This window comes from Mytilus trossulus, chromosome 7 (assembly GCF_036588685.1).
Source record: "Mytilus trossulus isolate FHL-02 chromosome 7, PNRI_Mtr1.1.1.hap1, whole genome shotgun sequence".
Lineage (NCBI taxonomy): Eukaryota > Metazoa > Mollusca > Bivalvia > Mytilida > Mytilidae > Mytilus > Mytilus trossulus.
In genome coordinates, this window is record NC_086379.1 from 15,701,912 (window position 1) to 15,719,574 (window position 17,663).

General features: G+C 31.9%; 1 protein-coding gene across 1 annotated transcript; it reads right to left on the minus strand.

The window, feature by feature from the left end:
* Positions 1-11,135: 11,135 nt before the first annotated feature.
* On the minus strand, positions 11,136-17,365 carry LOC134724695 (cubilin-like). The gene is made up of 8 exons (XM_063587870.1): positions 17,200-17,365; positions 16,683-16,852; positions 15,941-16,091; positions 15,196-15,380; positions 14,513-14,669; positions 13,870-13,953; positions 12,137-12,212; positions 11,136-11,869 (listed from the first exon to the last, which is right to left on the minus strand). Exons 1-8 carry the CDS (start codon positions 17,267-17,269, stop codon positions 11,380-11,382), a joined length of 1,383 nt encoding a protein of 460 aa, XP_063443940.1. The 5' UTR covers positions 17,270-17,365; the 3' UTR covers positions 11,136-11,379.
* Between the last annotated feature and the right edge of the window lie 298 nt (positions 17,366-17,663).

Below are 17,663 nucleotides of genomic sequence, written 5' to 3' on the forward strand. Positions count from 1 at the left end.
TCGGAAAGTCATAATCACATGGCAAAATCAAATAATAAAACGCATCCTTAACGAATGGACTGTCATATAGATCAGAGTTCCAGGTTAACTCTTATAAAGTGTTTGATTCTACATATTTTACTTTGTAGAAGCTTTATGAAAGTTATGACATTAAGTTAAATGTTTTGTCTAGTTTTGCATTCATTTGTTCGGGCAGATGAATTAGTTAAAAAAAAAATGATCAGGGATATATCTATTCTGCATTGACATATTTTTTTCTCACATTTTATAAAACGGGAACTACAGCTCATATATACACTTAAGTTTTGTCTCATTTAAGTGTCAAACAACACAAAATATCTCATTTAATGTTAAGTTAAAAGATAACAATTCAATTAAGTCACTATTTACGATCTTTTGTTTCCAATAAAAAAGATATCATTACACACCATCTTGATTTAAACATTCAGTCCATGTAAATAAGATACTTTAATTTTACAATGCTGTTAAACTGTTATGTTGGCTTTGAAAGATTTATTTTCGTTATGTACGCTGTAGTGCTATATCTATAGAATTGATTATTGTTGAGTTCAGTACAGATAAATGCCATGCTTCTGAAAACTTAAATAAGGTGTGAAATTTCTTATAGGTTTGATATTAGAATTTTAGAGGCTACCTTTGATGGTTGCTAGGATAAATTAGAGAAGCTCATTTACAGGGGATTGATTGTGTTAACTGTTTTGAAGATTCACTAACTGTTCCAATTTTCTGGGAGTCAGTTTTTTTTTTGCACTTGAAAAAGTTCTTAATTAATAATTAAACAAATTGAAACATGTCTGAAGGTCAAAGTTATCATATCCAGTTCATACTGTTAATTCTTAAATTAAAGCGAGGTTTTTATTATTGTTAAAAATGCCAGTGTTGCAAACGCAATAATTTTAACTTGCATTTTGAAATATTTTATATGAATTGAACAGGATTTTTCTCAAAATCGTAAAAATTGGATTCACATTTAATTTTAAAATGACAAAATCGCAATAATAAATGCACACGATTATTTCTGAGTTAAATTAGTTTCAAAACACAGGAAGGGTGTTATGCTAGTATCATTTGTAATTTTCATGACTATACATAAGCACATATTAACTTTACCTATACAGACCTTTCATAATATAGATTGTGTATTATAATCTTTTCTAACATTAATTATTTACTTTAATATAGTTTTTATGAAACTTACATATTTCACCTGAAAACAAAAGATATAAGAGTGGGGTGTTTATAGAAATCAGATTTTCAGTCCTGAATTCATTTGTCTGATATATTTAAAGTACAGTCTCTAAGAAACAATACAAAGGAGTATTCACATTGCATTTGAAAACAAAGATTTCTCATCTAACCAAAACTTTTAGTTGATGTTTTTCTAAGGAGGGCTAACAAATCTTTGAAATAAAGCAGTTTAATTTCAAAGGCCCTGATTTGGTTTGAAACTACTTCTACCTAAATATGCTGCCCATGTAATGCCTAGCTTACTATATGGTAGGGTTTTGTTCATACAATGGATGACCTATGGTTGTTTAATTATTCTACAGACAGAGATATTTTATTGACTGTCAAATCCCACTGAAAAACACTCAAAATTTAAAAGTAGTGAAAAGGAGGGCATTTTTGTAAAACAAACCATTTGAAAGTTATATTTTAAGCCCTAAATGTGATTGTTGGAGCGATGAAATATCTTTAAAGATTGATTTAAACAAGTGAGTTACGGGTTTAAATGCAAAAAATCAAACTGAGAGAAAATAATGTGATACAGGAAACCGCAGTCATTTATTTTTACCTTACCTTAGAGGCAAATTAAATCTTTACACATGAGCAGTATAACAAAATGCCTTGTTATGAATCACAGACAGTTCTATTATATGGACACATTTTCTTTGTTTTAGATAATTTTTGGACCTTAAGATGTAATTTTTTATTATGAATGTTTATTAGGACTAACTTCTTGTTCTTTTACAGCTACAACATATCCTAACTGTTACACCTAAGTATGTTATAATTAGAAATATTGGTTACTTCTTCAATTGAGCATGGAGAGATGTTGGTTGGTGTTACATAATTTGACCATTAATTTTTGTGAGGAAAACTCTGTTTAGAAGAAAATACTAAACACATAACAATATTGGCTCAGAATAATTGTAGGACAAATTTTAAGGGTCAATTTTTATTATAGTTTGCACTTTTTTAGATCGTTTATTTAGTGGGAAACAAATAAATGTAAGAAAGTACTGGGATTTTTTTTGAGGTTAGTTTGCAATAGATATATGTATATGATCTGCTAGTCTAGATCTGATAATTTTGTTTATGTTACTTTGCATTTAGTCATTTCTACACAAATATACAGAGCTTCAATGTTGACATTTCATTTTATCACTAGTTATTCCAAAATTTCACATTTATTGTACAATGGACATTTATAGATAACAATATCATAATTTTCATTATCATTGCCATTGTAAATAAACATATTGTGTAAGATGTTTGCATTCAATTCCGTGATCAAATAAGTGTTACTTCAGTGGAATTAAAATTACTTTCAGTGAATGTTATACATTTCTCTTTAACCTATCAAGTTTCATTTAATGGATTTATCTCCTGTTTTATGGTTATATCTTCCATTGGATCAACTTATCTACCATTAGATGGAGTTATTTCCCATTTGATAAAGTTATCTACCATTAGATGGAGTTATTTCCCATTTGATAAAGTAATCTACCATTAGATGGAGTTATCTCCCATTTGATTGAGTTATCTCCCATTTGATAAAGTTATCTACCATTAGATGGAGTAATCTCCCATTTGATTGAGTTATTTCCCATTTGATAAAGTTATCTACCATTAGATGGAGTTATCTCCCATTTGATTGAGTTATCTCCTGTATCAGAGAAAAATTTCAAATACACATGATAACTGGCAAATTGCAGTTTTTTAGCTCACCTGGCCCGAAGGGCCAAGTGAGCTTTTCTCATCACTTGGCGTCCGGCGTCCGTCGTCGTCCGTCGTCGTCGTCGTCGTCCGTCGTCGTCCTGCGTTAACTTTTACAAAAATCTTCTCCTCTGAAACTACTGGGCCAAATTTAACCAAACTTGGCCACAATCATCATTGGGGTATCTAGTTTAAAAATTGTGTCCGGTGACCCCGCCAACTAACCAAGATGGCTGCCATGGCTATAAATAGAACATAGGGGTAAAATGCAGTTTTTGGCTTATAACTCAAAAACCAAAGCATTTAGGGCAAATCTGACATGGGGTAATATTGTTAATCAGGTTAAGATCTATCTGCCCTGAAATTTTCAGATGAATCTGACATTCCGTTGTTAGGTTGCTGCCCCTGAATTGGTAATTTTAAGGAAATTTTGTTGTTTTTGGTTATTATCTTGAATATTATTTCAGATAGAGATAAACTGTAAAAAGCAATAATGTTCAGCAAAGTAAGATCTACAAATAAGTCAACATGACCAAAATGATCAGTTGACCACTTTAGGAGTTATTGCCCTTTATAGTCAATTTTTAACCATTTTTCGTAAATCTTAGTAATCTTTTAGAAAAATCTTCTCCTCTGATACTGCTGGGCCAAATTATTTGAAACTTGGCCACAATCATCATTGGGGTATCTAGTTTAAAAATTGTGTCCGGTGACCCCGCCAACTAACCAAGATGACCGCCATGGCTATAAATAGAACATAGGGGTAAAATGCAGTTTTTGGCTTATAACTCAAAAACCAAAGCATTTAGAGCAAATCTGACATTGGGGTAAAATTGTTAATCAGGTGAAGATCTATCTGCCCTGAAATTTTCAGATGAATTGGACAACCTGTTTTTGGGTTGCGGCCCCTGAATTGGTAATTTTAAGGAAATTTTGCTGTTTTTGGTTATTATATTGAATATTATTATAGATATAGGTAAACTGTAAACAGCAATAATGTTCAGCAAGGTCAGATTTACAAATAAGTCAACATGACCAAAATGGTCAGTTGACCCCTTTAGGAGTTATTGCCCTTTAAAGTCAATTTTTAACCATTTTTTGAAATTTTATATATCTTTTACTAAAATCTTCTTCTCTGAAACTGCTGTGCCAAATTGATCCAAACTTGGCCACAATCATCTTTGGGGTTTCTTGTTTAAAAAATGTGTCCGGTGACCTGGCCATCAAACCAAGATGGCCGCCACGGCTAAAAATAGAACATAGGGGTAAAATGCAGTTTTTGGCTTATAACTCAAAAACCAAATAATTTAGAGAAAATCTGACATGAAGTAAAATTGTTAATCAGGTCAAGATCTATCTGCCCTGAAATTTTCAGATGAATTGGACAACCTGTTTTTGTGTTGCGGCCCCTGAATTGGTAATTTTAAGGAAATTTTGCTGTTTTTGGTTATTATATTGAATATTATTATAGATATAGGTAAACTGTAAACAGCAATAATGTTCAGCAAAGTAAGATCTACAAATAAGTCAACATGAACGAAATGGTCAATTGACCCCTGTAGGAGTTATTGACCTTTGTAGTCAATTTTCAATCTGCTTCCTTTGTTTAATATTCACATAGACCAAGGTGAGCGACACAGGCTCTTTAGAGCCTCTAGTTTATAGAATTGTTTTGTAAGACTAATATTGTGTCCATGCTTTTCTGATTTTACCAATATATTTTTAATTCTTAGTCAAGACCAGTAGTCTTGTTAGGGCATTTGTAAAATTTGTTTTCAGATTTGGTTATTAAGTTTATAATGGCAATGTGTTTGGATGCATATTGTCTAATGTCCAAGATTTAATGTTATGGTTTTTAGGACACATACAATTGAAGATTGATGCAAAGACTGAAATACATAGCTTCTTTCTTCATTTTCATGTTAGGGCAAAATTAATGAAAATATTATAGAGGAGGTAAATTAAAGCATGTCAAAAATAGCATGATGCATATATAAAACACTTGATTTATAGATGTTTTTTATATTGTGCCTTTCAGAGGAATTATACACATTTTATCAAAGTCATTGAACAATACAGGGAAATATAAAGATTGGAGTATCAACCGATTTGAGACTAAAGAAGTATTTTAAGAGCAACTGAACATGAAAAATTACAATCAATTTTTAACCATTAATTAAAACTTTTAAAACATGATACAATTAGAAGTAAGAAAATTGATAATTTGTGCCATGAAATACATATATTTTAAATTGGTTATTCAGAATTGATGTAGAAAAATTTGCTTTAAGTTGATTATACATTTAGTGGAACGATCATTTGATGGCAAGTTGAACTGGTTGTTAGGGCCTTTTCAGTATGTTTATTAAAAGAGTTATACTCTATTGGGAGCATGGAAAAATTCCTAGAATTATAATCTCAGAAATTGTACAGCATAATTATATGACATTACTTTATTATCTCTTTGAAAAAGTTGTTTATACAGATTGAATTTATGCCATAGTAGGACAAATATTTTATAATTACTACCCATAGTTTGTATTGTTCATTGTCCCACATGAGGTCGTTGTGATGATTTTTTTTACAAATTGTACATTTATCATGTTTCGTATACCATATTAAATATGTATTTGTTGTACTTAGTTCACGAATCAAACATTTTGTTTTTATATCTGTAATATTATCAAGGAAATCATTTTAGATGTGTAAAAATTGGTAGAACAATAGTTGTATTGGCTTGATAGAAAAATTCTTGATTTTAGAGTTTACTATTTGTTTGTTGAACACTGAATCTTCTTTGCAGCAAGGCATTCTGGGGAAAAGATTTGGTTTGTAAATTGTCAAAATTATTGAGGAACTTGAAGTGATTAAGGGATTCATGAAAAATCTTTCTGGTTCAGTGGTTAAACTATTTTTATCAGAGTTCCAAAGCTTTACACTCAGCTTTACAATTAAGAGCTGTTCAAGAAATGAGTAGTCCCCTCAATCTAACTGTTTAAAACCATTAAGTCAAAGTTTGTATAATGCAAGGTTTAAAAAAAATAAGAATTAATCATTCAGTTATAGATTTTGAAAATATTCATGTAGATAAAATTTTAGATTTAATATTCTTATTGTTTTTCCCATTTAATAATACTGAAAAGTTAACAAAAGTTATAATATTATAATTCTAAATTCCATACACAAGGATGTAAGAAACAGGACTTATACAATCCTAGCAGAGAACCTTATTGCTGGTGTGTTATTTACACTTCTAACTGACAGGAGAAGATTCTGTGTTCAACAAACAACGGTTGATTTTTTCGTATTGATATTCAATCTGAATTTCTTTGCTTTACCAAGGGAAATAACATTCCACTTATATATTTTATCTGTTTTCTTCATTCCTTTACAAATGCTTAAAGATATACTTCTTATTGTTACATAGCTTTAGAAATTCACCTAATTTTCTACACTTGAATAAATAGTATTTTCCTAGTACCTGTTATTTTTTTATTGCCAGTGTCACTGTGTTATTTTAATGCTGTATGTTTAGCTTCAAAAGATATCAAAAACTTACTCAAACTCATGAGTCGAATACAAACTAAAAATGGCATGACAAAAATCCCAAAACGGTCAAAAGACCAGCAAGTATATACAAAAGTAACAAAACATAGAAAAATCTAAAGAGTGCAACAAAAACTAAAAACCTGAGATGATCTCAAGTGTTCCTGAATGGTAATCACACCCGGCTATTTTGTGACACCAGTTCATTTTCTGTGTTGTCCTGTGACATTTTTCTGATATACTAGCTGGTTATCTTATGTCAAAGATTCGAATTAAACCTGTACACATGTATACTTTAGGGGCCAGATGAAGGACGCCTCCGGATGTGGGAATTTCTCGTTACATTGAAGACCTGTTGGTGGCCTTCTGCTGTTGTTTTTCCTATGGTCGGGTTTGTTGTCTCTTTGATACATTCCCCATTTCCATTCTCAATTTTATTTGATTCTTTACCTCCAGGATAACATCAAATCAAATTGAAGTATAAGGTCAAACTCCGCCTATTCATATTGGTTGCAGATGATAATCTAAATGGCAAAACTTGAACTTACATTTATACAACACAAAGCAAGCAAGTCAACCAAAGTCCCATTCTAACAGCAGTAGGAAATTAGTTCTAATGATGTTTGTTTTTTTTGTTTGATAATTTTCTGTTGATGCCAGATCTTAGATGATTGATTGATAGTTTTGAACGTCTAGCAGCAGGAATTCCCTGTATAGTCAATAGTTAAGGTGGACAAAATGAAGACAGAAATTACCAATACCACTTGAAAATGAGGTTATATTATAATGGTGACAGAAATATCGCCGTGAAATAAATCACGCACGCACATCTCCGATAGTAAATGCAATATGCTTAACCCTACAATGAACGTGAAACTCATCCAATCATAGACAAACTGACTTCCTTCAAACTGTAGGATTAACAGCTTGATCGAAGAATCAATAAAGTACCATATTTTAATACACCAGGTAACACTTGGAGTGCACATTTTAGATTAGATAGCTCGCTAAATCTATAGACTAGGTAATATGGAGCATTCTAGGTGAAATAAAAGAAAAAAGAAAGAGAGGATTTCACAATGTTGCCAAATTTTCTAAACAACAATATGTGACGCTGAATTAATCCGACGTCCCGTACTTGTATCTACATGTCAAGGATTGTATGAAATTGAAGTTAATCAACAAGAGAGTTTCAGCCGATTACATTGAGTGTGTACGTAAAAGTATTTATTTTGGTCAGATTAATGCTAGCTGAACTGTTTAGTCATTACAAGGTTAGGTACCCTCCTTTAAGGGTAGTCAGACAGATAAACAATATATATGTCTGTAGGACTACAACTACTTAAAAAAGAAGAGGTTCTTGCAACGGACAGTTGCTATTTCCCCATCGTATCGGAGAAGGCATAAAGTTTTACCCTTGTGCGTCCCGACATTGTGCTCCATTCTCTAACTTAAGATTGCCTCAACCAAATGTTATTTCAATCTTAAGTTAATCATTTACAAAATTAATGTAACAATAAACATAAAAAGTTTGAATTTTGGTGTCACTTTCATCGTTCTAGAGTTATGCTTTTTTACAAATGGAAAAATGGTGAATTAAATTGTCTCAACCAAATGTTACGAAACTTCTACACAATATTCAGATCATGTAGAAATACCGTCATTTTGACTGTTATTGAGTTCTGTCCTTTTTAACATTATGTACAAACGAGGGCATCCATTAAATATATATAATAATAAACATTTTTCTGCCTAGACCCTTTTGTGAACCATCTGATATACTAGCTGGTTCTCTTATGTCAAAGATTCGAGTTAAACCTGTACACATGTATACTTTAGTGGCCAGATGAAGGACGCCTCCGGATGTGGGAATTTCTCGTTACATTGAAGACCTGTTGGTGGCCTGCTGCTGTTGTTTTTCCTATGGTCGGGTTGTTGTCTCTTTGATACATTTCCCATTTCTATTCTCAATTTTATTTGATTCTTAACCTCCAGGATAACATCAAATCAAATTGAAGTATAAGGTCAAACTCCGCCTATTCATATTGGTTGCAGATGATAATCTTAATTGCAATGCTTGAACTTACATTTATACAACACAAAGCAAGCAAGTCAACCAAAGTCTCATTCTACATGCAGTAGGAAATTAGCTCTAATGATGTTTGTTTATTTATACAACATAAAGCAAGCAAGTCAACAAAGTCTCATTCTAACAGCAGTAGGAAATTAGTTCTAATGATATCGATGTTTGTTTTTTTGTTTGATAATTTTCTGTTGATGCCAGATCTTAGATGATTGATTGATAGTTTTGAACGTCTAGCAGCAGGAATTCCCTGTATAGTCAATAGTTAAGGTGGTCAAAATGAAGACAGAAATTTCCAATACCACTTGAAAATGAGGTTATATTATAATAGTGTCAGAAATATCGCCGTGAAATAAATCACGCACGCACATCTCCGATAGTAAATGCAAGGATGCTTAACCCTATAAGGAACGTGAAACTCATCCAATCATAGACAAACTGACTTCCTTCAAACTGTAGGATTAACAGCTTGATCGAAGAATCAATAAATTACCATATTTTAATACACCAGTTAACACTTGGAGTGCACATTTTAGATTAGATAGCTCGCTAAATCTATTGACAACGTTTTCTGACTAGGTAATATGGAGCATTCAATGTTAAATAAAAGAAAATAGAAAGAGAGGATTTCACAATGTTGCCAAATTTTCTAAACAGTAATATGTGACGCTGAATTAATCCGACGTCCCGTACTTGTATCTACATGTCAAGGATTGTATGAAATTGAACAGTTAATCAACAAGAGAGTTTCAGCCGATTACATTGAGCGTGTACGTAAAAGTATTTATTTTGGTCAGATTAATGCTAGCTGAACTGTTAAGTCATTACAAGGTTAGGTACCCTCCTTTAAGGGTAGTCAGACAGATAAACAATATATATATCTGTAGGATTACAACTACTTAAAAAAGAAGAGGTTCTTGCAACGGACAGTTGTTATTTCCCCATCGTATCGGAGAAGGCATAAAGTTTTACCCTTGTGCGTCCCGACATTGTGCTCCATTCTCTAACTTAAGATTGCCTCAACCAAATGTTATTTCAATCTTGAGTTAATCATTTACAAAATTAATGTAACAATAAACATAAAAAGTTTGAATTTTGGTGTCACTTTCATCGTTCTAGAGTTATGCTTTTTTACAAATGGAAAAATGGTGGATTAAATTTGTCTCAACCAAATGTTACGAACTTTCTACACAAAGTATTTATTTTGGTTAGATTAATGTTAGCTGAACTGTTAAGTCATTACAAGGTTAGGTACCCTCCTTTAAAGGTAGTCAGACAGATAAACAATATATATGTCTGTAGGACTACAACTACTTAAAAAGAAGAGGTTCTTGCAACGGACAGTTGTTATTTCCCCGTCGTATCGGAGAAGGCATAAAGTTTTACCCTTGTGCGTCCCGACATTGTGCTCTATTCTCTAACTTAAGATTGCCTCAACCAAATGTTATTTCAATCTTAGGTTAATCATTTACAAATGTAACAATAAACATAAAAAGTTTGAATTTTGGTGTCACTTTCATCGTTCTAGAGTTATGCTTTTTTACAAATGAAAAAAATGGTGAATTAAATTTGTCTCAACCAAATGTTACGAAACTTCTACACAATATTCAGATCATGTAGAAATAACGCCATTTTGACTGTTATTGAGTTCTGTTCTTTTTAACATTATGTACAAACGAGGGCATCCATTTAATATATATAATAATAAACATACACATAAAATCTATTCAGTGATTCTTGAGGCCAATATATTGGAAAGTTAAAAACGTAATGAACATGTTGAAGACCTGATTAAACAAAAAAGGATTAAACGTAAATCCAAAGCCGAACTACCACTAGTTTTTTTTCAATACTGCAGATATCATGCCTTTATTGATCAATGTAGCAGGGGCGGATATAGTCCGAGATTACTCTGGTGTCTAACGGCTGTTTTGCTAGACAAGCTGGGGCCTTGGTGTTGGTCCCAAGGCCCCAGCGTGTCTGGCAAAACAGCCGTTAGACGTCAGAGTAATCTCGGACTAGGGCGGATCCAGCCATTTTAAAAAGGAGGGAGGGGTCCTAATCCAGGACAAGGGGGGTCTATCTACACGTCCCCATTCAAATGCATTGATAGTCCAAAAAAAGGGGGTTCCAACCCCTGAATCTCCCCACCCTCTGGATCCGCGCCATTGTAGTGTATTGTGTTTTCGTTTATTTAATATTTGGTTCAAAGTCTCATATATATGTCCTTTGGTTGTAGTTAGATTGAGGATCCTTTAGTTTTATGATATTTCTTTATTTAACTTCTATTTCAAACCGCCGAAATTTGTTTTATGGAATATTATATAATTTAATTGGTTAGTGTAGTTGTGCATCCATAAATGTATTTCAGATCTGCTTTGCTGAGTTTAAAATATAAATTAAGTGGCTTAAATCAAAGTCATGTTAAAGAATACATTTCCACCAAAATTAAATCATTTCAAGGATTATAATAAAGACTTTGCAGAAACTGGCGCAACATTAAGCCATGTGATATCAGATTATTGGACATAGACAGCACTACCACTATGACAACAACATGTTTTATATCAAAATCAAGACATGGCAGATTCTAATTTTTGTCGTATCTATAAATTATTCCTATCTAATTTTTTTCACTCGCTACTAAACTTTGTACTTAATAACCCTTGTTTAAAAATTACCAAAAGACAGATTGTTTTATAATGCGACTACCAGTACCAAGATTTGCAAAGGTTTAAAGCGTCAGCACACGTAATTTACGAGAAAAGACTCGATTTTCTTGCTTTCTCTTATAGGTTGTGATGAATATCACTGATCTTCAATGTTACTCCTTCAAACATTTTATCAGGTGTATCCATCGAATGCAAACGGGAATCTTCCTCAAATCCAACATCTGCATATTCTTGTGATTTTTTGCGCTCCTTTTTGTCATCCATTTTACCAGACACTAAAGCTTTATTTTTGGACGCGATATTTAAAACATAGTACGAGCCTTCTTCTAAAGCATAGTCTGCGTCTGCATCTCCATTGCTCTTCACTGATTGGTTGTTAGAAGGTGATTCACTGTCGTCGTCAAGGATACTAGGGGTAGAACTGTGTACGTTTTCAATTTTTGTTATAACACAAGGGTCCGGACTGCCTGTTACGACATAGTTTGGATTGTATATTATGTTGATATTTTCGTTCTCATAATCGGCTGTAGGGTTTTGTTCTTTCTTCTGCAGCGTGGCATACTTGTCAAGACCGGTTTCGACTTTATTTCTCTTTTGTCTGCTTCTTCTGTTGAATAAAAAGAAATGCTACAAGTATTCATTTTGTACAAGAACAGAAATGAAGAGAATTATATTAGATATTGTATGTCTTTACTAGAATAAGATTAAATTTAGTCCTCACGAAAGATATGCCATTGCATGTCAAATAACACACACACACACACACACAATAAAATTTTGACGTTGAAGTATACGAAATATGCTTTTTTGTGCGTTTGTTATATAAATGTGTATTCAAGATATTGGAAGATATTTGTAATAATAGTAAATATACCTTTTCCAAATAATTAATCCGTTGACCACGAAGACAGTTGCAATACAAAAGCCAACTGTACTGATCACATAGATAGCTGAAAGTGAAGGTAAAACACGTTAAGTTACATGCTAGAAATTTTGATAACAATAGAATAATTGCAAAACACAGTATTTCATCGAACTTCAAAATGAAAAGACCTTAGCGCTTACAAGCTTTAAAAGGCCACAAAAAGACTAGATGTAAATCAATTCAAACAAGAAGGTTATCCTAGAAACTCGTGTCATGTGGCTTACTGTAACATCTGTTCGTGTTTTATTGCAACATATTTATATATATATAGATATAGATATCAAACGGTTTTACTGTAACATCGGTATCATACGTTTCTTTAATTGTAACATAGATATCAAACGTTTTGTTTTACTGTAACATAGATATCAAAACGTTTTGTTTTACTGTAACATAGATATCATACGTTTCTTTTACTGTTACATCGGTATCATACGTTTCTTTTACTGTGACATCGGTATCATACGTTTCTTTTACTGTAACATAGATATCAAACGTTTTGTTTTACTGTAACATAGATATCAGACGTTTTGTTTTACTGTAACATCGGTATCATACGTTTCTTTTACTGTAACATCGGAATAATACGTTTCTTTTACTGTTACATCGGTATCATACGTTTCTTTTACTGTAACATAGATATCAAACGTTTTGTTTTACTGTAACATAGATATTAAACGTTTTGTTTTACTGTAACATCGGTATCATACGTTTCTTTTACTGTAACATCGGTATAATACGTTTCTTTTACTGTTACATCGGTATCATACGTTTCTTTTACTGTAACATAGATATCAAACGTTTTGTTTTACTGTAACATAGATATCAAACGTTTTGTTTTACTGTAACATCGGTATCATACGTTTCTTTTACTGTTACATCGGTATCATACGTTTCTTTTACTGTAACATAGATATCAAACGTTTTGTTTTACTGTAACATAGATATCAAAGGTTTTTTTTTTACTGTAACATCAGTATCATACGTTTCTTTTACTGTTACATCGGTATCATACGTTTCTTTTACTGTTACATCGGTATCATATTTTTTACGTTTTTTCTGTAATTTTGGTGTCATATGTTGTTTTTTTTTGTAATTTTGGTGTCATATGTTTTTTTTCTGTAATTTCGGTGTCAGATGGTTTTTTTTCTGTAATTTTGGTGTCATATGTTTTTTTTCTGTAATTTCGGTGCATATGTTTTTTTTCTGTAATTTCGGTGTCCGATTTGTCTTTTTTTAATTAAACATCGGGATCAACTTTTTTTTAATGTACAGAATGTCACATCGGTATCATACGTTCTTTTCTGTAATTTCGATGTCATATGTTTTTTTCTCTGTATTTTCGATGTCATATGTTTTTTCTCTGTAATTTCGATGTCATATGTTTTTTTCTGTAATTTCGGAATCATATGTTTTTTTCTGTAATTTCGGTGTCATATGTTTTTCTCGGTAATTTCGGTAAAATATGTTTTTTTTTTAATTTATCATCGGGTTCATCTTTTTTTAAGGTACAAAATGTAACATCTGTATTATACGCTTTTTAAATATTACATTTGTATCGTAAGTTTTTTTTACTGTAACTTCAGTTTCAAATGTTTTTTGCTGTAACATCGGTACCATAAGTTTTTATCTGTCTGTAACATCGGTAAGATACGTTTTCAGGCGTTATAGTTTATATATACCTGTCTTTGATGTTCTCTCTTCGACATATTTTCCTCTTCCTTCCAGAACTTGACTAGGAATTGGTAAGGATTGCGTACTATTATCTACATACATAACATAAAGTGATATGTTTCAGACGAATTAATTCTAAAATGGTAGTTAGAAGTACTCGGTATTTGTTTAAATTCTATCTTTAATTAAAAAACAAAAAGCAAAATTTACAACAACATTATCTTAAGATAAGTACACTGATTTAAAAGACATTCTGAATGTACACGTGTTTAGCCAGAAAGTTACAATTTAACACAGAAAAACTCAGAACTAATACACGAAGAGAAACATATAAAGTCTTCAAAAATAGACCAGTTTATACCATATTTCATATTCTAAATTGTCCGGTATCTTGGCAAGCTGTACATTATTGAGACTTCAATATCATTAACGAACCAATTTTCCTGCACCAGATGCGCATTTTGACAATACACGTCTCTTCAGTGATGCTCGTATCTAAAATATTTGAAATCCAAAGCTTATATAAAAGGTGATTCAACATTCTTGGGTATAAAAGACGAGAGCATAATTATTACAAAATGCAGAAAAAAAATTGCAAATGAAATGGTAATAGTTGTTTGCTCATTACAGTAATATTAAAATATATAATACCTTCGTAGAAATAAAGAGTAAATCCATGATTTCCGAAAGGTTCTTCTGTGTGATATACGATAGAAAATTGTCCTGGAGGTAGGACCGTAGGTTTTGGTATGTCATTCCCACAGTAAGTGCCCACTTCCGGAGAGTTAAAGCTAGTTCCTCGTTTAATCTGTTTCAAAAAGAGATCGAAAAAAATAATTGTGAAAGCAAAAGATTTATCAATTAATAAGAGGGCAAACAGTAGTTCAAACTTTTATGTCAATGATAATTTCAATGCCTATATGAATAAGCTGGCCCTAACATGGAATTATTCTTGATTTGTGTCCACATTGCCATTTAATAGTTCTGATTATTAGTGATACATGTCTTACTTTGTTTTTTAGGCTTTGTAGAATAATGTTATTAGTTCGCCTTTTGTTGTTGTCATAATCGATTTGATACCTTTCATTTGGGTCAATCGGAGGAAAAATTTGATCCATATATATGCATAAACGGATTATTACTATAGCGATGCACCCTTTCCCCTTGAAGTTTTACATGTATCATGTAAGAAATTAGATAACTTTATGGATATCCGCTTCCGAGATATTTGTTTCAGTATATAAGTTAATAAAAGCTTTTTGGTTTTTTTTGATAATCTTTTGGATTAAGTTAGATAATTGTAAAATCAAGAAGGAAACATATTAAGGTTATACCTGGACATATTCAAATGTACAATCTTTACTTTTATCCAAATTAATAGATGTAAACTTCAGTATTACTGGACGATCGTTCTCAATAAGATAAACAAAATCTGTGACCAATGGTTCTCTATTGGGATCAGAGAAATACTCTAATGATTGGTCTGTACTGTTGATCCTCTTTATACAATCTGAACAGCCTACAGAAATAAGATCAACGTCGTTATTTAAAAGGAATCAATGATAAACAAATCTTTAATATTAAAAATCAATTACTAGTACCAAAAAGTTCAGCTCGAAAGTCTTAGTATACTTACATGTTAAATAAAATACCGATAAAATACAACTATTATTATCATATTTCCACAATTAAAATTTCTATTAATAGATCATCATTAAAAATTTAGTAAAAGCTTTATTTAGATCTCGCGCTGCAACATTTTCATATCATACCAGCTCAAAAATATACTCCATAAAACATGCATACTGAAAATATCCATTGAATAATTGAAAAATAAATTACGATAAGGAAAGTAAATTAAAAGTCGACCTATATGTCATGCATTTGTATGAAGATCATCGTCAGTTCTTTACTAGCCGCATCGCTTACTTGAAACTGCATTCCACAATCTGGAAATGATACATGTAGGTGATGCATGCCGCGATACTCCTTTATCGGTAATTCGAATATTTTCCCTTTGATCTTACTGCCTAATATTAATAATTAAATGCGTGTAATCATTGTTGATTGTATACGTACTGTAAAATTCTGCCTTGAATGTGTTGGAATCAACAGGTGATTCAGATATTAAGGTAAGCGTCAAAACACCGGAGACAGCAAAAATAGGTCTTGGAATAGAATTTCCACAAAATCTAACTGGCTCATCTGTGTTTTCTGTACCATCTTTAACCTTATTAAAGAAGAAATTAAAAAGTCACTGTGAATTGAAGCAATGCAATATGCAGACCCCTCAGAGAGTTTTTGCAAGTTTTCCTGAACGAACATATATGGCGTGACAATCACATTTTAAAAACGGAAAGTAAGTGCAACGATTAAAGTGAAATAATCGGAATAAGAACGACCTTGAAAACATTTTGATATACAATTTTCTTCCTTTTCCTTAAAACAAGTATAATAATTTACGCTGAAATCGATTTGACATTAATCTGCAAACCACAATTTATGTTCATTGCTCTTATGCTTACAATAGAGTACAACTGTCAACCTCTTTAATAGTTTCTCAAACGCGTATGATTCATTGTTAAAACTAGCGACATTGCTGTCATTCTTCTTTCACAATGACTCAATATTTTTATGATTGTATCCTGTACGTAGTATATTTGTCCTTGTAATGTGTTGATTTTTACATAACTTCTTCTAAATAACGAGTCACTGTAACAAGAAGACAAACTAGTTGTTAATGTCTGTCATTTTGGTCTTTTGTGGATAGTTGTCTCATTGGCAATCATACCACATCATCTTTTTGATAACGATGTTTTACCTCTATATAATTCTTTACACAGCCTGGTGAATTTTGAATGTTGACATGAAGAAATCTTAATATTACTGGATCTCCGGTAGGGTTATTGATCACATATGTACAGTTAACATTCCTCCGGCCTTTTGGTGGCTGTATCGTTCCAAAGGATGAGTTTATTTGTTGGCTGCATACTAAAAATTCAGAGTTTTTTTTTCATATGCATTCTTACGGAAAGCTTTTCAGTTTACGTTTATAATTTGAAATAAGTTACAGTTAGATTTTTGATGTCCACTGTGGAAAACTAATGATTCAAGATTGGCATATTGCAGAAATGTTGCTTGGTGTAAGAGAAATGTAGATTTGCAAAAGAGCAATCAAACATTTATTTAAAAAGTGTCCTATAAAAAAATATCCGATAAAAACGTTGAATGTTGAACCTTCGAATTCTTGTATTATAGGACTTTAAAAAAGCTGCACAATCATGTTTTTTTAATATGAATTTGATTCGTTAAAGGACATACAAAATCGAAAAGCTTACCACTGACGCTCTCTTCTGCGCTGTATAACAAAAGACCCGTTACAACCAAAACAAAACACAGCCTATCCATTTTTAACCCAGCTAGATGGTACACATCCTATTTGCAAGTAACATATTTAGTGAAAATCTGTCAAGCCAAGTTGATCGGATATAATTCTTAAGGGTTTGGCGATTAGATATTATCAATATTTTTTCAAAACAGGAGGAAAGCCGGAAAAACTACGACATATATCGGATATTGTTCACGTTGTTAAATACACGCGTAGGATTGTACTTCAACATTCTTACATTATAAAAAAAGTTAAAATAAGGGTAAGCACGTACAATATAGTTGACACAAACTACGCCAAAAAAACCGTGTAATACAGTTATCATGCGTACATAGTACTCGCGGGCAAGACTAAAAAAAATTATTCAGACACATGATTTTATAATGTAAATCTTAGTAAAGAAATAGCTTAATG

Excerpts from the sequence above, each read along its gene's own strand:
- LOC134724695 (XM_063587870.1), bottom strand. The coding sequence starts at position 17,269 with ATGGATAGGCTGTGTTTTGTTTTGGTTGTAACGGGTCTTTTGTTATAC. Across the intron at positions 15,381-15,940 it reads ATTCAAGGCAGAATTTTACA|GCTGTTCAGATTGTATAAAG; the intron begins GTACGTATACAA and ends TTATTTCTGTAG. Across the intron at positions 12,213-13,869 it reads AGAGAGAACATCAAAGACAG|CTATCTATGTGATCAGTACA; the intron begins GTATATATAAAC and ends CTTCACTTTCAG.